The sequence below is a fragment of the Neolamprologus brichardi genome, chromosome 18 (genome assembly GCF_056152115.1).
Source record: "Neolamprologus brichardi isolate AB-2024 chromosome 18, ASM5615211v1, whole genome shotgun sequence".
Taxonomy (NCBI): Eukaryota; Metazoa; Chordata; class Actinopteri; order Cichliformes; family Cichlidae; genus Neolamprologus; species Neolamprologus brichardi.
The window spans coordinates 6,843,574-6,863,231 of NC_142121.1; the positions used below are offsets into that span (position 1 = coordinate 6,843,574).

At 38.3% G+C, this 19,658-nt stretch overlaps 1 protein-coding gene across 1 annotated transcript; it reads right to left on the bottom strand.

Moving 5' to 3' along the window:
* Nucleotides 1–5,156: 5,156 nt before the first annotated feature.
* On the bottom strand, nt 5,157–7,108 carry LOC148097527 (tripartite motif-containing protein 16-like). Its single transcript, XM_087831233.1, has one exon. The coding sequence runs from the start codon at nt 7,103–7,105 to the stop codon at nt 5,447–5,449; it is 1,659 nt and encodes a 552-aa protein (XP_087687359.1). The 5' UTR covers nt 7,106–7,108; the 3' UTR covers nt 5,157–5,446.
* Between the last annotated feature and the right edge of the window lie 12,550 nt (nt 7,109–19,658).

Consider the following 19,658-nt stretch of genomic DNA (forward strand, 5'->3'; position numbering starts at 1 on the left):
TTTACAAAAAACTGCATATGAGCTAACATCCACCAAAGCATCAAGACTGAATAAAAACTTCCCAATCTGTAAATTTAAAACATTCCTGTAAGGTAAGCACAGATTCTTCTGACCACATGATTGATTGATGATAACATAATTTTTTCACCCCCAAAAATTCACGTTCAAAGCAACATATCAGCCCGTTACACACAGAACTGTCACATGACATCAAACACAAGCTGTCAGCTCTGCAGAGTGGGCAATCATAATGAAGCAGTTCATTATAAGCTGCAGACTCAAGCTGCTCTTCATATATTTGTCCACCAGATGTCACCAAAGAGGACTGTGATGAAAGCTTCGAGTAATGAACCGTTTTTCATTACAAGCTTGGCCAACTGACTACAATCTACAATAAACTAATATGGCTTTTCAATCCTCTCTTCAATCACTTGGTACCACCAGGAACCTTTAAATGGGCCTCAAGCTGCCTGGAGACTGTTTTGTCGTGCACATCAGAGAAACCACAGGTAAGACAATCTTATCCAAAAGGTCAGTGTAACAGTATTGTTTTCCACCAGCTTAACCAAACTTCCCATACTAACTGAAATTTATTTTTCCAGGCAAACATTAAACAGCAGCAGCTGGAAAACTGGAAAACCTAAAGCCAAATAATCAATAAAACATAACAAACTTTTGTATGAGTGAGTATTGATAAACTGAGCATAATTAAACCTCAGTGAAACCACATATAAGTTCTGGTAACTGGCACATATTTATGTTTAATATGTTGTTTTATATTTTGATCAGTTTCAGGTGTTTGTGCGACTGTGTTAACCATCAGTAAAACCACATATAAATCACACTTCTGTGTTTAACAATTACAACACTTGATGCTGTTTTTCTGATTCAGGATTATGTGTGTGATGAGTTGGCCACACAGTTCTTATCTTTCTGCTTCAGACACACACAAAACTGCCGAGGTTGAAGCTGGCTTCAGTCTCTTTCTACCCCAGGTCTCACCACATTTCCAAAATGTAAACTCTGAGTCTCATAAGAAATGTGGTTCAAAAAGATGTGCTGATCTATGAATGCATCCTTACTGAAAGCTAAAGATGTCCAGCAGACAAAAACAGCAGCTGAATGAACAGTTATCATGAGCGAGTGTACAAACACTATCACAGGAAATAACAGAAATAAACTGTAGTTTCCATTTATACCTGTAGTATTTTTTCAGCTCCATGTCATCTTCCAATATGTCAAAATATGATTTCATTGTATCTGAAACAAATACAAACTTCTTTATTTTCCCAGAATTTAGACAAATGAACAAAAAATAAATGATTATTTATTTAGTACAATGAGACTGGGCCTGGGTTCATAGTGCTACTAATCATGATACTTGATACCCTCTAATTGAATTAATAAGGACCACCACAACTGTATTTTACACAAATTAAATCCCTCACCAGGTATTTATTTAGACAGCAAAGAAATGAATAAAATAAACAGTTACTTTTATAAAACGAATTGAAGTCAAATAAACAAACAAAAATACTGTAAAAGTGACTACATGGGTTTTCAATAAAAGATTATCAAAACAAAATACCTCGTTCTTAGGTGCCAACTGTTATTTCAGTTACAACAGCTCACACCTTTAACAGGGATGAATTTCAACCTTTGATAATAACTTTGCTTACAACTACACACTTACTCAATTTAAACCAAATTTGTAACAGTGGGCCCACACACACACACACACACACACACACACACTTACTTTAACCTGTCCACACTACACCTGTAGCACAGTGCTTGTTGCAGGCCTGATTCGAAGTTCGGGTGCGGTGAGGCCTAAAACTGATGGCCGCTTCACTCAAACTGAGCCATAAACAAAATACGTGTACTTTAGTTCCAGTTAGTACTCACGAGTCCAATGAGTTTGTTAGTAGGGCAATCAGAAACGGGCAGTTAGCAGTTAGTTCACCAGTAGTGAAGACAGTCAGGGGTGAGAAAACAGCAGGGTCCATCCGGGCAGAAACCTCTCTCTCCCTCTCCTTTCAGAGCGTCCCTCGGCTTCTAAACATATTAAAACACTTGAGCTACAATAACAAATGCTATCACATAACGATTTTGCATTAGCATGCTTAGACTAAAAATCACAGAGCTAAACATACAGCATGGCATCACAGCACATAACGCAGTAAGCTGCGCTAATTAGCAAGCCGCTAGTTAGCATCACACATCGCGCCATTTTACCACTATAACGAATAGTTACAGTACAAATGTCAAGGTGTAACGGAGTTAAAAAATACATCTGAAAAATGTGCACTTACCTGTTCTTAATTATTATTTTAAGTGTGAATTTTATCATTTTTTAAATTATATTTTATTTTGAAAACCCAGAAACCGGATCTCACTCTAACGTTTAGAAGCCGCTAAGGCTTCCGCTCTTCACAACGCGCGCTTGCACTGTGAGGGTAAGGCATTTTTATGGTTTCTGGTGTGAATGTTGTTACATAAGTTGTACATGTCGATGTATATAGGTTCATATTGATGTTAGAAAGTTTCTGTGTAACCGAAACAAAGGCTGGCTGCTGTTAAACAGTGTTTCTGCCGTATTTATGCTCTTTGGCAGTAAACTTTTGTCCGCCCCCTAGTGGTTGCTGTGCATAGCAGGAAATGTGTTTGATTTACTGTTTTTCTGTGCTTTTTGTGATGTTGTTTTACATTGTAGGAGCCACAATTGCTGGTACCATCAGAACACACCTGTTGAGTGTGTTTTATGTCTTCTGCAGGAATAAATCGTGAAAAGCCAACCTTTCTGAGTGTCAGTGATTTTTGAAGAGCTGGAAGCGTTACAAAGGCACACAGACTCATTTACCTCTTGCAGATCACAAATAAGAAATATCAGGACCACGGGTAGTCGACCTCAATGATACTCTTAGATGTAAAATCCACACCACGTTTGCCTTACGACATCTCTCTCTTCGGACTTAGCTTCTGTGTCCGCTCCCACAGATTCACACAAACATTACCACTCGTCCCGCCTCCATAACAGAGAAGAATGACATTGACTGGCTCGTCAGCACAAACAACCAATGACAATACAACATTGAGGTAACTGACATTAAATGGGTAAATAAACCTATGTTACACCCCAACATATTTATTCTGCACAGAAAATGAACTCTACATCATGAAACCCTTTTTTTATTGGACTCTTAACTGTTAATGAAATATATTTGTACCAAAGCATATGATTTTTTAAACCTTTTATCAACTATTTATATTTTTATAACAGTAGACTTTTTTTCTTTACACTGCAAGCCCGAATAATTTCAGACAGGGCTACATTTCCATCTGTGTTCATTTCCATCTTTACAGTCAGGCATAAACATCTCACAGCAGCTGGAAAAACCAGTGAGCACACTTTAGAGGAAAAAAGTGAAAGTTTATGTTCAATTGTAAAATATTCTCTGTAATGTAAATTGTTCTGCTCTCTGACAAACCATCAGAGGTGCAGCACGTGTATCATTTGGTGTTTGAAGCAGAAACAAAAGCAAAGAGTTAAAGGAAGACACATTTGAAGAAGAAGGAAAATGAAAACAAGACGTCACTGAGCAACAACCTGACAGAACGAGAGCCAAAAGTTTACTATCAGAACTGAGGCTGATCATTAACAGGGAGAAGCAGGTAACAAGGTCGTCAGCAGTGGAGGAAAGTATGGAAGTAATACTCAGCTTCATATTTGAAGATACTCGAGTATCTTAGCTGCAGGTCTGGAACAATGGTTTTATTTCCTTTCCCATTAAACATCTCACACAGCCCCTCATCTGTGACCCTTAGCAAACCCACTGGATATCTACCTGTACATAAAGGAGATCAGATCAGTTCCATCTAGACCAGCTGTAACAGGAAAATGCTGCTTACACTTTGATGCATCACTTTCAGTTTGTCATATAAGACAATATATCAGATTGAGGCATTATTTTCCTGCAGTGAGTAAATCTACTTTGTACTTTACTCTTTTCTTTTAGGTAAAGGGTCTAAACAGTACTTGTACACTGTGGAAATCCCATAAGAACGTCTCCTGAACTCTGAAAAATAACAAAACAAAGACTAAAAGGAGGTCATGGGTGCTGATGATGAGGAGGAGGAGGAGGAGGAGGAGCATACATTTAAAAAGTGACTGATGTCCTAGAATACAACAGAACAGTGTCTCTACAAACTTATGAAAACATGACAGTCTTGCATTAGTTTGTATTCTTATGATTTCAAAAAACGAGGGAAAAATCTCCTTGAAATCCACAATTCCTTTTTGTTATTTCTTAGTGTGTGACGTATTTTATTGGCTTTATGATTGGTGCAAACAGTTTCCTGATTCATAATGGAAATAGATTTTAGACACAGGAGGAACACGCAGTGATCAGCAGGAGCAGCTTGGAGTCCAGTCTTCTTCACACTGAGGAGGGACATATATGCAGGAACAGTTGTCATAACTGTTACAACCACCAGATGGCGAAAGAGTCCCACTGCAACTTTAAGCCATGAAGGATGTGTCTTGATGTTTGCTTGTGATAAATCTGCTTTATGTGAGTCTTTTTCAGAGAGTAACAGTAATATGTCTGATTATATGTCTTTAATCAGTAAAGTCTCGCTTTGCTAGAAATAAATAAAATCGGAGGAAATCTTTGAACACAACAGAAAGTGACCTTTTAAACCTGCGACACTGATGCTGCATTCAAGGACCATTACAAACATCTGAAAGGTCTTAAGAACATGAAGAAAATGTGACTTGTTTCTCTGTAATGAAGCTGTTTTAGTGAAGAAAGTTGAAAGGTCACAGAGCGACTGCTGAATCTTCTGCTCTAAACATGAACTCTGAACTTTGTGATGCTTCAGGAGGAAAACTGCTTCAGTTATTCTCTCAGATTAGTTTCATATTTTCTGCATCAGATTTGAGTGAGATCCTGGAATGAAGACAGAAGAAAAGACTTTGTTCAAAGTTTGATTTATAGTCAAACCTTCCAGTTTATTCACACAATAAAACATCAACACAATATATGAATTCATTCATTAAAATCACAGTTTTTCCTCATTTGTTTGATGATTTTGACAAAAACAAACACAAACACACACACATGGTCTGCCATACTCATAAAGAGAAATGTCGACATTTTTCAATACAAATATTCCAGAAACATTTAGAGGATAGAGAAGTTTACATTTTCATGTGGAGAAATATTTTAGTAAATCAAAATGATGATGAGCAGTGATAGCCTCCATAAACAGTCACAGGAAAGATCTCCTTTAAAAACTCAGAAACATCAAGAGAACAACTAGAAGATGTGGAGGTACCACCCATAATGTTTGACTGACAGCTGATCTCTGTGCAGAAATGATGGAGAGAAAATAAAATGAAACTAAAATACAGATTTAAACCCACAATATGAAAGACTTCAGTCTATTTCACTTTAATCAACTCAGCAGTGTCTCCATAAAAATTAAAACAAAGTCCAGCATAGAGCGGCTGAGTGAATGTGGTCTGGACTCTGTGGAGGAGAGTCATGGTTTCAGAGACGCTGTAGAAGGACAAAATACCTGCTCTGTGATCCAGGTACACTCCTACTCTGGAGGAACAAGGACCTGAGACAGGAGTTTCCAAGTTGTTGTGCCGAAATGTATAACTGTTGTTGTCACAATATAATGACCAAGATTTGTCATTATGTCCAAAACCACATTCATAACCTCCTTTTCTGCTGATATTCTTATATGCAACTGCTACATCAACTCCTTCCCCTCTCCACTCCACCTCCCAGTAACAACGTCCAGTCAGACTCTCTCTACTCAGGACCTGAAACCAGTCAGTGAATCTGTCTGGATGATCAGAATAAGACTGTTGTTGTTCCATAAATGTTACTTTTCTGTTCCCCTCTGATAATAACAGATGTTTGTTTGCTGTGTTTGGATCCAGTGTGATTTCACGTGAATATTTTAAGAATCCAGCTCTGGTCTTTGGCTCTGGTTGTGACAGTGAAACATCCACTTCAGTGACTGTCAGTGAGATGTTTGTCCGTTCCTCTCTCAGAATGTCCTGTAGTTTATCTCTGACCTCTGACACAGCTGCTGTCACATCCTCAAAGTAGCTCAGAGGACGGATATTGATGCTGGATGAGTCTGTAGACTCACTGAGTGCTGACAGTGAGGGGTAGTTGTGTAGAAACTGGATGTGATCCTCTGTGTGTGAGAGCTGCTTCAGCTCAGCATCTTTCCTCTTCAGCTCAGTGATCTCCTGCTCCAGCTTCTCCTGAAGCTCTTTGACTCGACTCACTTCAGTTTCCTGCTGGGATCTGATCTGCTGCTTCACATCAGAGCTTCTTTTCTGGATGAGATGGATCAGCTCATTGAAGATCTTCTCACTGTGCTCCACTGTTTGATCAGCAGACTGATTGATGGCCTCCACCTCCTGTTGAAGCAGCTTCACATCTTTCTCTCTGTCCTGGATTCTCTGCTGGATGTTTTGTCGACTCACCTCCAGCTCTCTCTGCCTCTCAGTCCTTTCTGCTGCAGCTGAGACTGTGTCGTGGCCTTTATGTTCATCCACAGAGCAGAGATAACAGATACTCTGCTGATCAGTACGGCAGAACATCTTCATCACCTCATCATGACGAGAGCAGATGTTCTCCTGGAGCTTCTTGGAGGGCTCCACCAGCTTGTGTTTCTTTAACTGAGCTGCTACATAATGAGGCTGAAGGTGTTTCTCACAGTAAGATGTCAAACAGACTAAACAGGACTTGAAGGCTTTCATTTTTCTCCCAGTGCAGACATCACAGGCCACATCTTCAGGTCCAGGATAGCAGTGATCAGCAGGAGCAGCTTGGAGTCCAGTCTTCTTCAGCTCCTCCACTAAATCTGCTAACATGGTGTTTTTCACCAGGACAGGCCTCGCTGTGAAAGTCTGTCTGCACTGAGGGCAGCTGTAGATTTTCTTCTTTTCCTCTTCATCCCAGAAGCTTTTAATACAGTTCATGCAGTAGCTGTGTCCACAGGGAATAGTCACCGGATCCTTCAGTAGATCCAAACAGACTGAACAGCAGATTTTTGTTTGATCCATTTGATTCATGTGCTGTGCCGTTTCACCGTCTCTCAGTGACTGTCAGACAGTTTCACTTCCTCTGAACAGAAACAACCTCTGTGCTCTGAAGGGAAACAGATCTCTGCTCTTTTTCACCTCCTACAGGAAATGAGGCTCACCAGCAACTGCATTTACACCATGTTGTTTAGACCCATCCTGATACAGACACGTCTGTGAAGGGAGGCACTAAAGAAATATTCTTACAGCACGACCAAGAGCCAATCACATGATGCAGGGTGTGGTATGTTTGGTTACAACATGCAGTAACAAGTCTGACCCAGTTAAAGTTTAATAGTTTCTCTTTACTTGGTGCTTTGAAATGTGACAGTCAACACTCAGTGAGTTCATTTTATATTTCAAAAAGTTCAGCAAAGTTTAGGATGCTGTGATGAATAAAAATAAATCACACTTTATATTTTGACATTTTCTAATCTTAGTTCATTCTCACACTTACAGAATGATGCATGGGAACAACTGACTCCACTAAATCAAACCTATGTTCAAATGAAATTACTGTACAAGACAGGCAGCAAGCTTGATTATTTTTTTAAATAGTAAAATATATGTAAAACTATTTAAAAAACAAATACAGATAGTGTTCTAATTCTACATTCTTTAGTAATTTTTCCTGTGTACCAACATGGATTTTGAAACAATACATTAATATGTGCTTTAAATGCAGACACTCAAATATAACTCAACATTCACACTGAAGATACACAGTAGACATAAGAATCAGTTTTCATGCCCTTTGTTTATTCTTTCATTTAAAATCTTTGTGGTAAAGATCATCATAATTACCCATTAACTTTCATGTACAGCTTAAATGTTTCACTACACTGTTGGCAGCAAAGATTACACAGCAAAGCCGATTAAACTAGAAGCTAAACGACTGTTCAGTCCAAGGGCGTAGATTTGGCATGGACGGAAGGGACCCACCAATATCCAGCGATTATTGAATTGTCCCCACCAATAATTAGAAAGAAAAACAAACCCGATAGAAAGAAAAAAAAACGATCTGTCAGCGTCTCATTCACCCAGCGGTGCAGAAAGAGTTAAATTACGTTCTCTACTGGAGTCCTACGTCACGTGACAAATATGGTCAATGTGATTGGAGCTCTGTTTAGTTTTAGCAGCGGCAAGCCTGCGCTGCGAGGAGGAGAGGAGGACGGCAGCAACAAGGAAGAACCTGGATATAAGAAAGTATTTTTCAAAGAAACCTGTAAGTCACTTAAAGTCAAGCTCACTCATAAAATGTAGTGATGGTGAGATGAAGCCTCGTGATGAAATGAAGCTTTCCATCCAACTGGTCGACTCATGGTTCGAAGCATTGTGATGATTCATTTGCTCTACTGCGCCATCAAGTGGACGATTCAAGTGAAACGGGCTCAATGATTATAATGATGTGATGTGTAAACCTCTAAACTGAATAAATAAATTGTTTTTATGGTTATTTATCCCGAATATTGTCTCAGTATGTCTGATACAAAAGAGAAAGTGGAAACTATCAGGACAGAGTTTTGGTATGATTGTGTAACTGTTAGCCTCAGACAGTCAGTCAATAGTATAATTCAGATCATAGATCAGTACATTTGCATATTTTTATAACTATAAAAAGAAAGCTGACACTTTCGAGACTTTATCTAATGTGTAAGCATCACAGCAGATGCCTTAGATTAGAATCAGTGAGCTGTCGGCTTTCAGCCCCGACCGTGCTGTCTGGTGAGAAAGGCGACATCTCACTGATTGTGAGCCGTCAGCGCTTTGTGTTTACGTCTTTGTGCAGAATCGGTGTACCTGCTCTCATTTACTGTTTTAGCTGTTTGGTGGTGGTTGAAATGTAGTAATATTTATATTAAAAATCGATTCAGGATTTCAATGAATCGATATCACGTTATCCAAGCTAGAATCGATTTTAATCGATAATCAAAACCCGCTAGTACCTGTGTAATCATGCTTATGTACATCTGGATAATGACACAAACTAGTATTTGGCGCTTCACTTTTTAATAAACTAAAAGACAGAAATCAGATTATAGGATCTGTAGTGTTGTTTATTTATATTATGGTGCTTATCATTTGTGATATTTATTACTGTGTGCATACTTTATTAGGAGAGATAAAATAAAATAAAAAATCTCTTCCTTCCTGGTTCCATCGAAGAAGAAATGCTCAAGTAACTATGTAACACGTACGTAATCCAATTCCACAACACAATGTGATGGGGGAATCAGCTGTGTTTTTCTGCCCATTTTATTTCGAATTTGGCGCGAACCGGTGAACCAGTCCCTGAATCAGTCACGTGGTACGGACTGCCCGCGAGGCCTCGAACGTCACTGCATACGTAATCAAAGCAAGCCTCGATAGCGCTTCAGAAAAACGCCCCCGAGATTACCCGACGCACGATTCGGAGCTTCGACACAATAACGTTACAGGCTATGCTAGGCTTTGGCCCACATCAGTCTAAAATTGTATGTAACCATGAATAACGTGTTTTGTAAACTAACTGCACAGCAGGCAGCACTATCAGTTCTCTCAGTCTCAGAGCAGCATTTCTAATTTTGATTGAAACTGTCAGAGAAAACGGAGCCTCGAGCGAGCCAGGATATTAGTTTACAGAGGCTGTTAAAATTATATGTCTAACGTTAAAATGTTGGTGACACAATAATTTTATCCTAATGGTACTGACATATTCATAGCGTTAATTTTTGAGACAAAATATCACGAGGTAGCCAGGATTTTGCAAATATTCCACCTTGTAGTGCAGTTTGCACAAATTGTTGTAAAAATGCACTCACCCTACAAACATTACTGACGTCAAGCACAGAATAATAATTTTAATCTGAGGATAAAACTCATGTACTGAGGCTGAAAGAAGCTTCAGTGCTCTCAGAAGACTAAAAAGATGGCTAAGGTCAACAATGACTCAAATGAGATTAAACAATGCTGCTGTGTGTCCACCAGGAGAGACTGGACAGTATAGATGTAAAACAAATATGCCAGCAGTTTATCTCAGTTAATGAGAGGAGCAGGCATGTGTTTGGCTGCTTCACATAGTGGACATTGAGTTGTTGTGTGGGTCACCAGTAGTCCATGTCTGTTGCTGTAACAGTAGTTCATGTTTAGAATAAAACATCCCAGCTCACTGATTTGATCGGGGCAATAGTGCCTAAAATGTTGCATAATTTTGCTGAGAGATCTTTTACTTTGTGGTAATCTTAGACGAGTACTTTTATGGACAAAACCCAGCAGGTCATTCAGTGTTCCCTTAGTGCTAATGTATCAGAGATGTTGGTGTAATATAACTGAACTAATGTTGTTAATTTCTTAAAGTCATTTTCTTTTATTGTCATGACTGTATTTGAAGCTATTTTTATTTTTGTATGAAACCTGATTTATATGGAATATGACTGAAGTAAACTAAAGCCTGAAATACTTAGTCAGTCATTTGTTTAATAGTAATTTAACATTATCTAATTCACATATAAAACTATGAATTGTAATTTTAAGTGGTTTAAAAGCATGCAGAATAGCATATGTAGGCAAGTATATTTCTCCTTTTTTTATTTATCAAGAAGCAAAGACAAAAAGGAAAAAAAAAAAAAGAAACAAGGCAGGGTTCGATGGTTGAATCATCCGTCCCCACCAATGCCAAAACCAAATCTACGCCCTTGGTTCAGTCCTCTTTTGGAAGCAGTCTTTAAATGGGGACAAGCATTAACTTTTGTCATAAACTGTATAACCACCAGATGGCGATATTAGTTTGTAAGTAATAAAACAGAATCAAAACAAACCTCTAGTCCGACCTGAGACACAGCTCCTGATCGAATGATTATTTCATGGTGAGGAGATCCTCAGACAAAATGAACTTAAATACAGATTAATAACAGTTTGCTAAAGATGGAAACTCACTGCAAGGACAGAGAACTGCGTTTTTTTCACTTTGACATTTTTGTTTTCACATTGAACTTCAACATTTTTCTGTTATTTTGCAAATTCTCCTATTTTATATATTTCAATAGAAAACTCAGGAGAAATTCTTTGGTAAGTTGAACATTTTTTGGCAATAAAACTGTTTCTGAGGGCAAAGCCAAATATTCATCCAATTTACCACCTGAGAAACATTCCCCACAGCAAACAGGTTTCACAAATTCTCATTTCTCAAAAATCTCCCAAAAGTCTTTACACGTCTCTTCTGTTAATCAGTGTCTAAAAGTGAATCGACACTTTTAAGGTGTATTGCTACTCTCAAGTGTCAGTGAAATATTTAATCTATTTTTACATGTTTTTGTTTTATGAAAGTATGTTTTGTGACCTTCAGTAACTCCATATTGTGGACAAAACCTCCACCAACAGCAGGGAACAGTTTCAATAATTTAACCCTGTCTTGGTCATGATGTGCTGTGCAGCAGACAGAGGCATAAACCCAATATGCAGATACTCAGATGCAGAAGTGAACCTAAAAGGCAGCTTTATTGCTGGACTTGCAGGCAACCATAGTACAAAGAACTTCACTAGGAAGCTAGACTACAACACAGACAAGACACACAGCAAGGGTGAGCTCATGACAAGGGCTGTATCCCAATTCAGGGTCTGCAGCCTTAAAGTACGCAGCCTTAACGGTCCTCAAGGGCCGCGCACTCAAAGACCACTAAGGCCGGAAGTGCGAGGCTTGTAGGCTTGTGAAATGGGACGGTCTAGCCTCCGTCGCGCTGCCCAGGTTGCCTAGCAACCATGATACAAACCGCTGGAAACGTTTCATACAGCTTTGTTTGACAGAAATGAAGGAGAACATATTTTGTTCATTTGTTTCTACATGAGCTCTGTGTGATTTAATAAGTATCTGAGGCTGAGACCACAGGACTGTAAAACATGATTGTTGGGCTTCATTTCTGTACTGAACAGTCATTTTAAGATTAGCTAGTAAATAACAATTAGCTAATGTTGTTCATGAGACTAAAGTCATCTCACTTTGGTAATGTAAATATAATATGGCCAATATTAAAGTTATCATATTAATCATTATTAGTTATTACAGCAGTGAGTTTGAACTCTGTGTCAAATACTGAGCTTCAGTAAAGATTCAAGTTGCATTTATTTATATTTCCTATCACCTTAAATCTTCACTCAAAGACAAGTATCTTTGACAGTGTATATATAGATGTATCATATATAAGAGACAAATATTGTTCGTTTAATATGTTGGCATTACTAAATGTGGCTCAGCTATAGGAGACAAAAAACGAACAAAATAAAGCAGCAAGTGATGCACACTGAGACTCAGACATGTAAGCTTGATACTGGGGAATAAACAGACCTGGAGACAAAAGGACAAAACACAGATGATAGAGAGACAGAGAGACGACAACAGGAGAGACTAAAGACAACACAAAGATGAGACAAATACAGACTAGACATGAAAAGGGGACAAACATGAACAGAAACAAGAACCAAAACCTAGAAACATAAGCAACAAAACTCAGAGGCTCTCAAAACCTGAACATAACTATTTCATAATTCTGAAGAATGAATAAAATGTCCAACATACTCAAAAACCTGGGTCAAATTCCCAGGAGCATGACAGTCAGACATTCACCTTTTTCATTGAAAGGTATTCTGTAAAGTTCAGTTTTCAGATTCCACTTGAAGAGTCTCTTAAAAGCACCTGAAGGTAACTTCAGATTATCTTCCTGTTTCTAGGGCAGAATGATGGTCTTGTGTTATCAAACCTCAGGCTGGTGCCTCCAGTGTCCATGCATGCAGAAGCTTCTTCTTCATGTGTCAAACCATCCAAAACAGGAGTTTCCAAAGCTGCCGGGGTGCAGTCTGTTCAATGTTTCATGTCATCCCTGCAGAGCCAGAGCACCAGGCCTCCTATTTTCAGTCAAGGAAGGTGAGACAAAACCAGTAACCATAGTGCTCTGTGTCAAATATTTTCTATTCTATTGTTTCTATTCTGTCACTGTGTGTTAACCCTGTGCAGGGTGAACGCTGCCTTTTGCCCAGTGAAACCCGAGGTTGATGGATGTTACTGAGTATTACTAATCATGTCACAGAATCTATAAGACAAACTCATTTTACACTGTGGGCCACTTACAGGTAACTATGATCATAAGTGGGCCGGACATGTGAAGCTGCACGATTAATGTGTAAAATTACAGACAAGTTCTTTTAGTTGATTCCCCAGACTGTCCTGTAATTATAAAATATAAAGTCTTTCATTAACTTTCATTAAATAATCTCCTATTTTTCAATGATTCCACTATAAAAAAAAGAAAGAAAAAGAAATAAATTAAAAATTTAGTGGAAAAAAAACAAAACAGGAACTTTAATTGTTTAACTGTCACCTAATGACTTTGGTGTAGTATGAATAGCAACTAAGGGGGATTCTTTAAAATGTCAAGAAAACCTAAAATTGTTATTATTATTATTATTAGTGATAAATGTTAAAATTCATTTCACATTTTCCAGTTTCTGGAGGCTGATTCTGGCCCCGAGCTTAGGTAAAAGTGATTACAAGTGGTTGAATGAGGTGATTGGCTAGTTGAGTTTGCAAACTTAATCAGGCTTATGTAATTGTAAGGCAGGCTGTAGGAGAGAGGAATAATATGATGTAAGAGACATAGAGTGAGTACACAGCATTAAAAAATGGCATTTAGTGTAGTGAGGAAGGCGAAAAGCAAAGAGAGCGAATGAAGGTAATATTGAAGTAGGCGCAGTTTTGAAGTGGTGAAAGGCAAAGGCATGAGTGTAAGCTTGATTGTGATTTTCTTCGGGTAATAAAAGGTAATAAGAGAGATGTAGAGCGGACGAAGGACTTGGCGAGAGCAGGAAAAAAGCAAAAAGGAAACGCGAGTATGCGTCTCCTGCCCCCCAGGCGAGGGCCGTGGCAATGAGTTCGTGAGGGGTTCGAGCTGGCGGCGCTCTGCACCAGAGCCTTCTGCCACATGTCATAGGCCAAACGGCCGGCCGAGAGAAATCTTGAAAAAAAGGCCATTTATCTTTTCTTCTTCAGACAGCTTTTTTTCTCATCGTTTTTACAAAGTACACATTAAGCTTCTTCTGCAATATTCTTACACACTAATTACACATGGAAACCTACACTGTACAATGGAATATTGTGTTTCATTTTAAATATTAAATAGGCTCAACTCAATTTTTAACTATTTCTTATTAGAACTCCGTTTAAATAACTTACCAGTACTTTTTATGCAAAAATGCTGACAAACTCAATTTATTTCACTTGTCTTAACTTAGAAAAACTAACTAAGCTGGAAGTTTTGCTTCAGAGGGCGGAAGGATGAAAGATGTGTTTTGAAAATGCCACGTCACTACCGTCCTCCTCCCTCTCGGATCAGTCCGCATGTTCACGGTGCCAGCATTTGTTATGGAATATGTTGAGCAAACCTGGAGAAGCCTCAGCTCAAGATATTATTGTCATTGCTGTGGATCTTTACCTGATACACTGACTTGGTGAGTAAATGTTTACTCTTATTCAAACTGATTTTGTGGCTTCTCTTAGTTTAGCACCAGGATTATAATCTTGCTAGCTAGTTAGTGTTAGCCTAGCGTTGCTGCTGCTGCTGGGCTCATGTTACTTAAAAAATAACAGCACAGCCTTAAAAACCTTACATAAAACTATGTCTGTGAAATTTTCTGTTGATTGTTTGAAATAAAAAAGTGAGATAAGAGCCCAGACAAAATTCTTCGGGAGGTGTAAACGGACAACATTTATAGAATGACTATTAAAAGTCAGAGAGTGTCAATAATGTTAATGTGGTTATGTTAGTAATACACCGAGTGCTAATATAACAGCTTTAAGATGCATTTGTAGATATTATTACGTGTTTTACCGTCTTTATGGTGCTAGCTTAAAGTTACGGCGTAAACGTTAGCTTATATTGGAGTAAAGCTGTTACTGTTTAAACTATGTTAGCACAGAAATATTACCTTCTGTCATAACGGATTAAGTTACTAGTTAGTAAAGTTTCCAGTAAAGTGTTTAATCGCAGCCATAGATTGACAGCAAATATCTCGATTAGCTTCAGTGCATCTGTAATAAATATGTGCAAGTTTCAGTGCTTCGTTTAAACTGTATGATACTTATACTGACCCAGGGTCAGTGTAAAATACAATCCTAGCTGGGTGAACAAAGCCTGGCTCCTTTAATCCTGCATGACAAACCTCAGGATGCAGGTTATTATTACTCTTTCCTGCCGGCACACCTGTCACACCTGAGAGTCAGCTAGAAACGTACAGTGACGTGGACATCATGCAAAGACTGACAGACTCTGTAATACTGTAAATGATCAGTGACTCAGGTTAACACTAAACTTTAAACAGTCCCTCTGTGTCTCTGTGTGCTGAACATTTAGGATTGAGTCAGGCTGCATTGACTTTATTTATTGGGACTTTAATGTGTTAAAAGCAGGTTGAAGACGGCTCAGAAACATTTGAAGATTAAAATTTAGCATTATGGCTGCTGGTGGTTTGTAAAGCCTCTACTCAGCTGTATTTTTGTTACTAATTTATGTTTGTTGTTGTTTAACACAGATTTCAGAAGAGCAAATATGCTTAATAGTTTAACTAGATTTCATTTGTCAGTGTGGGACTGCTGAGTCACCTGAAGAACTCGTTTCCTTCATTCTCCACATGATGTTCATTTACAGAAATGTTTCACAGGAACTGATTCCTCCCAAAAGGGTGAACTAGTGTGTTTCCATAGATTATCTCTGTATGAATGTACTTCTTAAATGAAGGCAAGTGTTTGTCCTTTTTTGTTCTTCAGTTACAGTACGTGATATCAAGGGCAGGCGGTCAACACTGGGGGAAGACAAGAAGCAGACGTACTTCCAAGAGGGAGCTGCAGTGTGGACACAGCCAGGTCACTGAGGTCAGAGGTCAGAATCTGAAACAGCTCGTGTTTATATTTTAGTTTGATTTATAAAAAATCAAAATGTATTTATGAAGAAACCTTTAAATAATAGTCATAATTATGATTATTATAAGAAATATCAAACATTTAAGTGGATTTTCTGTTACACATATTGTGTTAGCCCTGCAATAAACTGGCAGCCTGTCCTGTCTTTGTCCTGTATCAGCTGGGATAGGCTTCATCCTCCCGCAACCCTGAATTGGATACATTGTATTCCAATTATGTAATCTGATCATTTACAAACTCAAGGTATCTAATCAAAATGTAAGTAATAATTATAAAATGGGAAAGCACAAATAAGTGTGACATAAATGTAAATGTGTTAGCTGACATAGAGGACAGCTACATGCAGTCTGAAAAACCTTTGTTGTCAAGTTTGCAGGTCTATCAGCACGAGACATTCTTACATAGAAGAGACTGTTAAAGTCTCTAACTCAGTGAAGCATTATTGGTCCAGTCTGTTTGGATAAATATAGTAAGTTGATGTTTGTCCATTTATTGACACATTTTCTTAAGTGCTTATCCAGTTCAGGATCACAGTGGAGCTGCAGCTGGATATGTTCACTAAATAAACCTTACAAACGTTAACAATAAACCTGCATCCCTGTATGTTGTTGTCCACAGGATGAGAAAATCAAACTGGAAGACTGTGGAACATGTTAATAAATGTTTGTGTTTATCCCTGTGTCTTTCACAGGAGGCGCTGGACGGTTTCCCTAATAGTTCCTGGTGAATCAAAGCAGAACCATAAAGGTTGCTGGATTGCATGATGGCCTTACCCCTGAGCAGTCATCCTGTTAAAGGAGGAACCAGTTAGAAGCTGTTTTCCAAGTAGCTGAGCAGATTTCATCTCAAGTAAGCGATTAACTGTTTGTTCATCTGTTCTGCCACTTAAAGAGCATTTAAGGACGTCTTTTGAGTGTCCAGTTGAATTAATTCTACTGGCTCTCATGGTCATTTGTTATTATAGACATATTTTTCATGTTCATCCAGCTATATAGTAAATTCTATCTATTTAGTAATATCCGTCAGCTATAAAATGTAATATAAATATAAAAAATATCTAAATATCTCCTGCCCTTTATATTTTAATGATGTAAGTCTGTTATCGTGTTACATTAGCATTCCTCACATATCAATGAGATGCTGTACAGTACAATCCTACTGACACAGCAGAGGGATAACGACGGCTATTCAACATCGTTACACGACACATTCGAGCGGCATGACACAGACAAAGTGACTAAATCATCTTTTTTGTGGTTTATTGTCTTCAAACCAGCAGACAAAGCTGATGGCAGAAGATGTCGGAGAAGAACTTCAGGCCGTGTACTCTATAGGTATTTTTTTCTTGTTATCAAAAGACATTTGGAGTGACGGCTTCTACAACTGGTTGTGCTAAAGTAAAGCTTACAGTCTAAGAAATCACAGTGTTGATATTCAGCACAAAGAGAAAAGCTCACTTGTTTGAATTTATTTACAATCATAGTTTTATAAATCCTGACTGTAAACATCTTCTACAGCTTTGATATTGTTTGACACTAGATATCAGGTTTAATTTAAAGGTTTCTGTGTCCCAATGAGCCATTTACACTGACCAGTGTTTGCATTTAACTGGAACACATTCATTATTTAGTTCCAACATTTCTAAGAGAAATAACTGAATGTAAAAAAATGGCAGCACTCAGGCCAGGTTTATAGAGATATATGCATGCATTATGAAATTTATGTATCCCAGATAATTGTTATTCATCTAGTCATGGCAGACCCACCCCTTCCTCCCAAGTTAACTGCAACCCAAAAGAACTAGTGGGGCTATTTACACACTCACAACCAGTGTGGGGTAAAAAGAGCCACCAAAAAGCTGTCAGCCACAGATGTGCTAGAAGAGTTAGAAACTCTACTTATGGAGAAACTTTCTAAGTCTAACAGGGGACAGGTACTCCTGCCCAAATAACATGATATAACCCCACATACAGCCCAGCCATAAAATGAACCAAGTCATTTAGTTAAAGACAGCATGGGACCAAATGCATGTAACCAGCCTGCACCAACCTGGCATTTCTTCCTCCTGAATTAAAGGAATGAATGGATGAAAGTTAAATGACTACAAACCTAAAGCCACTAGTTCCCACACTGGAGTTCCCTGACACTGTGTGTTAACCGTATTTAGCTTGTATCAACAGTTGTAACAGGCTAAGCCACCTGAGACACTGCATTGAATGATTGTTCCTGTCTTAAAGATTTCAGCTGACTGGTTTCAGCTCAGATGTTCTGCTTTTTCCTTTCAGTAGATCAAAGCAGCTCGAGCTCCTTCTGCTTCTATTTTAATGAGAAGAAGAAGAAGACTGCTTCAGCGAGGTGGCGTTCATGGTCTCAATGAACAGTCATGGTCACACACTGCATGTGGTTTTAAAAGCAACATGTCTGTTCACCACAACAATGGAGATGTGTAATATTAGTGCAGCTACGGTTTGTTCTTGAACATCAGTTCTGTTTTCTACTTTGATCACTTAGACCAAAAAAGTGTTGTTTTCAGATTCTTTCTTTTAAATCTATAAAGCACCTGTTCATTTTTTATTACAATTAGTTTCACATAAATGTTAGTGTTTCCTTTATGATCTTTTAATGCTTACACTACACTGTACATGTCTACATTAGAGACATTTCTGTTACCTGTTTCTGTTGACTCAGAGTTGTGAAATGTTCTTTTATTTGATGCACAATATGAAGTTCATAATTTTCTTACAAATAAAACTATAATGACAAACATGAACAGCTGTGCTTATTTCTGAGACATGATTTTGTTTTTTGAATGTGTTCATATTTAGACAGTGTGCATTTGTATGCTGAAACTGTAATGGTGAACCTGAGGTGATGGTCAACAGAAGGCAAATATATATCAATATAAAACAATATTGAAGTAATGTCTTTACCCTGTGCAGCGTGTGGACGCGCTGTGCACACAATCACCTTATTTACTGTAGTAAACGTGCGCCGCTAGCTCACGTGACTGACTGTCTCCATGGTTACATCGTATATCATTAGCTATGTAAACAGTTTCCAAAGATACCGCCATAGCTCTCTACAGCTGTAACACTTTCACACTTTGCAAATCATTTCACGTTTTTGATAGTTATGAAGACAGAATATGTTTTTAAGGTCATGCTAGGCGGTTGCTATGGTGGTTGCTGTGGACTTGGGTGGACCGCGTCCGATTCCTGTTATTAGCTGTCCGCCGTAGGAAGGCTGCGTTCCATTTAGAAGTAGTGACAGTCTGCCGCAACTCGAACTCAAACCCCGCTTTGTTCTTTAATTATAGGCCTTTTATAGCCGTTCATGACACGCACACACACACATAAAGCACTTTGCCTCACAATGACAGTGCAACTTTACCTAACCTAACCTTTAAAGTATCTGATATAGGATAGAAAAATGAAGCAACCAGAGATTTAACGATGAAGACTCTGGGTTCTGTAGTTCACGTTTTACAGTCCTGAATGACTCTTTGCATATAATTTATTGAAGAGGACTTTAGAATGCACTTTACATTTAGACTGTTGCTGTTTAATTTTTTACATTGTTGCCGTGTTATGTCATGCATAA